Consider the following 6,166-nt stretch of genomic DNA (forward strand, 5'->3'; position numbering starts at 1 on the left):
AGTACACACACAGGCCCACGGTGCCCTAGTACACACACAGACCCACGGGGCCCTAGTACACACACAGGCCCACGGTGCCCTAGTACACACACAGGCCCACGGTGCCCTAGTACACACACAGGCCCACGGTGCCCTAGTACACACACAGGCCCACGGGGCCCTAGTACACACACAGGCCCACGGTGCCCTAGTACACACACAGGCCCACGGGGAACTAGTACACACACAGGCCCACGGTGCCCTAGTACACACACAGGCCCACGGTGCCCTAGTACACACACAGGCCCACGGTGCCCTAGTACACACACAGACCCACGGGGAACTAGTACACACACAGGCCCACGGTGCCCTAGTACACACACAGGCCCACGGGGAACTAGTACACACACAGGCCCACGGTGCCCTAGTACACACACAGACCCACGGGGAACTAGTACACACACAGGCCCACACACTCACTCTTGGTCTGGGAGGAGAAGGCCAGGGTGAGTTTGGCAAAGAGCTCGTTGTTCTCATAGCGATCCTCGTTGGCCTTTGTCCAGAAACTCTTCTCAGACAGATCCTCATGTCCAATCTGTACCACGGGGGAGGGGGGAGAAAGAGAGAGAGAAAGAGGGTGGTAGAGAGAAAGATAAATGCCTTTTGAATCCTTTCATCCAATTTTGCAAAAAAAAAATCATTCCTCCATCTATACAGCAATCAAGCGAGAGATGGACAGAGAAAGAAAGAGAGAGAACAAGAGAGCCGGGATGCTAAAGGAGGTGGGGGGGGGGGAATGGAGAGAGAGACACAAAGAAGAGGAGAGGAAAGAAGTAGTAATTTCCCCTGATCCTTATTCTCCTCCACACAAAAGCCATGAGCTTCACACAACTAGCCCTGTCACAGAGAGAGAGAGAGAGAGAGAGAGAGAGAGAGAAAGAGAGAGGGAGGGAGAGAAAGGAATCCATTCCCTTCACCCTCCTCTCCCTTTCTCCCTCCTTTTCTCCGCCATCGCTACGGCGCTCACTTTCTTCTCTCTTCCCAACCATCAACACCACCTCCTCACAATTAAGTGCCTTTTTTTTCTCCAACTCTCTCGCTCTCTCTTCTCTCCCCCCCCCCTTTGGTTCTCTCATCAAGGAGCAGAGCAAAGAAGAGAGAGAACGGGGAAGCGAAATAGAGAGAGGAAAGAGAGGGAGGATCAGAAGAGAGGTAGTAACTTCACAGATATGAGCCTTTCATTACAAAAGATGCCTCTGGGAGGGGGAGAATGTGATACAGGGGCTGAAGGGCCGAGGATAATTCTTATTTTTTTTTTTTACAATTAAATTACAAAAGAATGCTGTCCTTTCTAGCAGCAATTTAATTATCTTCCACCAGCGCAGTTAAAAGAAGCAGCCTTATTAAAAAGCAATTTCTGTGACATCCTCGTCAAAGGGCTCTCACCAACCCCGTCGAACGAATGGAGAGAACGGGGGGGGGGTGAGGGAGGAAGGGAGAGAGAAACTAAACGCTGATGAACTCAGCTGAAGCCATTAAACAGTAGCTTTAGGCTAAAGAGAGACAGAGGGCCGTTTTGATGTTTTAACCATCGCAGATGAGAGGGAGGAGAAGAATACCGGAACAGAGAGACACACATAGGGTCACAGTCTTAGGATGTACTCACACACACAGAGACAATAATTAAAGATGTTGCTGTTCTCTTGACTCCTATGCCCGCGCACACTAACAAAGGCTCGTGCTCGAATGAAAAAGATTCACACACTCATTGTCTCTCTCCCCCCGTCCTCACCTTGCTCCAGTTGGCCCGCTTCAGCTGCACCTCAGGCTTGTACTCCTTCTTGGGCGACAGGCCGAAGGGCAGAGGGGGTGGCACAGGGGCTGCCCAGCCCTCCATACCAGGAGGGGGAGGGGGCATGCCCATGCCAGGTGCAGGAAGGGGCATTCCAGGACCACCAGGGAGGGGAGGAGGGGGAGGGGGGCCGGGCATCCCTGGTAGGGGGGGTGGCGGAGGGGGGCCGGGCATCCCTGGTAGGGGGGGTGGCGGAGGGGGGCCGGGCATCCCTGGTAGGGGGGGTGGCGGAGGGGGGCCGGGCATCCCTGGTAGGGGGGGTGGCGGAGGGGGGCCGGGCATCCCTGGTAGGGGGGGTGGAGGAGGTGGGGAAGGGAGGAATGTTTGGCCGGGTAGGGGTGGAGGAGGGGGCACGGGCATCCTAACTTGCCCTGGGAGAGGGGGGGCAGTGGGAGGAGCAGGGCCAACTGGGACATGGACCGTGACAACTCTGGTCTTGGCCTCCTCCAGATCCTTATTGAGCGTCTCTATCTGGAGAGAGAGAGAGAGAGAGAGAGCGAGCGGGACAGATAGAGGAAGAGAAACATATTAGTTAGAGGAGATTTTACTTTACTGTATGAAAGCTCCATACTACTAAACCATGAGAGAAGACATTTTCTGTCTTTCTAAATTAGTGTGTGTGTGTGTGTGTGTGTGTGTGTGTGCGCTTGAGTGTCTGCCAACATGTTCTTGTGACTGAGGGACAAAGAACTGCTCCTCACTGAACTCACTGGGTCCTTATGAGCATTCAGACAGATGAAGGGCTGGGCACAGCCTCATATGGGGGGAAAGTGAGAGACATATGAATACTGTTGTTGCAATACCAGAATTTTTACTTCTGATACCAGGTTTAGTAGCACGATACTCGATACCGTCGCAATACTCCATACCGTCACGACACCAGAAGTCAGAGAATGGCACTTGATCCAGACAGATAAATTCAGCTATTGCTCTGTTCAAAGGCTGGGCGTCTTCTGAGTTCAATATCATTACATTTCAAAATTGTTCAAAAAAAGAGTACACAAATCCTTCAATTAATTTCACTTTGTTTCTACCAATCTAACTAGAAAACAACAATAGTAATAATTGAATTTGTCTATTGATAAACTGGGTAAATCAAGATGTAGCCCAGGCCTAGTCTCAATAGAGGTGAATGCGTATTATTCTATAGGTGAGCGCGCATGCATTGAGTTGAGCTTGTTTTAGCTGATTTCATGGGGCTACAGATGACAAACAATCCCTTCCGTTTACGACTTACTTTATGGGCAACTGCTAAGAGAACATATTTTATTGATCAACAACATTGGCATAGAAGAAGAAGCCATCGCTTCTTTTAGAAAAAAAGTGTTCGCTGTCTCTAAAGTAACGACGCCATTCGTGAGGCAGAATGCGGCTGTGGAATCTACTGGATAAAGGTTTTGGTGGCAATCAGCATATTTTGCTTTTACGGTTTGCATATTATCACAAACAAAGTACTAGGGTAGTGGACTGATGTTGCTTCAGCTGTAAGCTAGCAGGGAACGTTAGCCTTCAATTAATGGTGGAAGCTACCGGTGTCTTGCTTTGTAAAAGTGTTCTGGCCTGTATGGACATTGTTTTGCGACAACAGTAATGAACAGTTTCAACACTTCTACATACCGTTGTTGCATTATTCCAGTGTGTTAACGTCCGCGCGGCATCAGTGGGGAGCTAACAACGCAGGCCAGAATTTGTTATTCGAGCTATAAAAAGGGGCTGAGCTGATGGACTTGATCCTCTCAATTTCAGTGTGCCGTGCAACACTACACGTGAAGACACTGATGGGGCTGCGTCTCAAACGGAGGGGGGAGTGAATGATCTGTTGACGAGAGGGTATTTGATACGTGTGGTGATGGGGGGGGACGGACAGTTGGACGTGTGTGAGAACATGAGACGATTCTGCTGGCCTCAGCCTGTTGGGGAAGGGACCTGCCCGTCCATCAGAGACACACGTACGTGGACAAACACACATGCACATGCACGTACACACACACACACACACACACACACACACACACACACACACACACACACACAGTGATGTGTGCAGACTGGTGTGTGTGTGTAGAACGTGTCAGATGAGCTGTTCAGTACATGCTTTGTGTGTCACCATGAGGCAGGGTGCAACTGGTGGAGCACTGGGACTCGGACACTTTTCTTAGTCCCTCCCTCCCTTCATCCTCCTCCTCCCTCCATCCTACTCCTCCTCATCCTCCTCCCTCCATCCATCCTCCTCTTCCTCCCTCCATCCATCCTCCTCTTCCTCCCTCCATCCATCCATCCTCCTCTTCCTCCCTCCATCCATCCTCTTCCTCCCTCCCTGTGTGTCAGTTGAGTCTAACACTTTTTGAGCTACTTGCCGCTGAAGCCCTCAGTACTTTCTCCTCCGTTGGTATTGGTGAAGGGGAGTTCAGAGTGCTCCATTCCACTCTTATTGGTAGAGTAGCGGAAGTTGGAGCTCTGGTTTCCTGAGTGTGTGTGTGTGTGTGCGTACCTGTTCTTTGAACGTGTTGATCTGTCCCAGTAAGGTCTGATTCTCGCTCTCTCTCTCCTGCTTCTCAGAGCCCAGAATCTCCTTCTCAGCGGCCAGCTCCTGGACTCTCTGTTCATAGTCTCCCTCCATCTTCTTCAGCTCCGCCTGCAGCTCATGGCGCGCCGTCAGCTCTGCATTCAGCTACGGGGAAGAGAGTAGCAGAGTCAGGACACAAACTGTGTACAGAGGCTTATTAAAAATGGCACAGAGCTCAATGTCAAGCTATTGAGCAACATGAGTTAACAGGGTTAAAAAAAAACACACCGCTTAAGTGTCCAATGAAAATAACAAACACACATTCTCAAATATACTTTCACACACACAGCTGCTTTGGTGTTTCATTTGCAGATATTAGCTTTCCTCCTTTTACGGACAGCTTTCTGACAGTCTCATCCCTAATCCTGCCAGTAAGAGGCTGCCAGCAACTATCCTATCAACCAACGTGTGTGTGTGTGTGTGGTCAGTGGCAGACACCGAGTGTGGTTGTCCATATTACCATGGAATAGGTATGAATATGTGGGTTTTAGCGTGTGAATGTGCGTGTGTGTGTGTACGTGTGATGGAGATAGTTTCAGCTCACTCTTCGCAATTATCCTGTCAGACTTTTTGTGTGTGTGTGTGTGTGTGTGTGTGTGTGTGTGTGTGTTCTCCATCAGGAAGCGGTCAGGCATGTGTGTATTCATTCTTCTCTTTCTCATTTAGACTGGTAGTTGTGTGTCAGGGGGAGGTGAGTTCGGAGAGAATCTCATTACAATCCTGTGTGTGTGTGTGTGTGTGTGTGTGTGTGTGTGTGTGTGTGTGTGTGTGTGTGTGTGTGTGTGTGTGCGCATTTCACCTTCTTCTCCAGCTCTATGGCCTTGGCCTCACTGCTCTGCACCTTGGTCTTGTCCACCATGTTGTCTGTGGGGAGACAGAGCGAGGGATGAGAAGGAGAGGAAGAGAGGAGGGGTGAGTGAGTTCCAAGCAGACCTGATCACGTCTCAGAGATGAGGCATTGTGCCCTTCAGTCTGGCGCTCGTCAACACACACAGGCACATACACACACAGGCACACGGAGTCCTTCACTCTGCCTGCGTATCCATCAGTCTGCCTCTTCTTATCACACTCCTCAAAGTCTAGATCTGTGAGGCGATTGCCCAGGCATCTCATTATGTAGTCTGATCCCATCTGTGGGGAGCTGTCACTACCCATCTACACACCCACACCGACAGACACCCACAGAGACACCCACAGAGACACCCACATCTGCCTGGAAACACTAATCTTCTAATCTCTCACAACACTTTATTCTATTCATCTTTCCCACATTTTCATTCCCTTTTTTCCGTGGGTTTTTCATTTTCAACCCCGTCTAAAGAAGCTGAAGTGAGAAACAGCCCCAGGAGATGGAAGTATGGCTGGCACAGCTACTGTATCATTTTGTAACCGACGATGACGGACGGAAGACCGTCGTGAAAATAAGAAAGAACCATTTTGTGAGTGTGTGTGTGGAAGGAACTGCTGACCGAAGACAGGAGGCTCGGGCATTTCCGCGGTTCCATGGACTCCTTACGACGTGATGAAACTTTGGTGTTTCTCCTTGCTGAAACAAGCAAGTATGTCTAGCAAAGGGGTCTACGGTTGCCTAGGCAACAACCCCCTTTCCAGCAGCAGCACATGCATGTTCGTAAAAAAATATATATATATATTTTTAAAAAGGACCAATAACAGTCATTCAAATTTCGATGACCGTCACTGCCCTAGACGGAACCTCTGACTGACCCATCAGGGTGGCTCGATAAGCAGGGGGTGGAGTCAGGGAATGT

The 6,166-nt window shown here is 50.1% G+C and overlaps 1 protein-coding gene across 2 annotated transcripts in view; it reads right to left on the reverse strand.

Annotated features, from left to right (window-relative positions):
- Positions 1-415: 415 nt before the first annotated feature.
- Positions 416-6,166, reverse strand: part of LOC106604875 (protein diaphanous homolog 1) — a 66,123-nt gene continuing 60,372 nt past the window's right edge. For both annotated transcript variants that reach the window (XM_082975202.1, XM_082975201.1), the window contains 4 exons: positions 5,197-5,261; positions 4,323-4,502; positions 1,772-2,302; positions 416-574 (listed from right to left, as the gene is read on the reverse strand). In XM_082975202.1, coding sequence (XP_082831328.1) covers positions 431-574; positions 1,772-2,302; positions 4,323-4,502; positions 5,197-5,261 — 920 coding nt within the window. In that variant the 3' untranslated portion in view covers positions 416-430. The remainder of the gene's footprint in view (positions 575-1,771; positions 2,303-4,322; positions 4,503-5,196; positions 5,262-6,166) is intronic.

The sequence above is a fragment of the Salmo salar genome, chromosome 05 (assembly GCF_965601325.2).
Source record: "Salmo salar chromosome 05, fSalSal1, whole genome shotgun sequence".
Classification (NCBI taxonomy): Eukaryota; Metazoa; Chordata; class Actinopteri; order Salmoniformes; family Salmonidae; genus Salmo; species Salmo salar.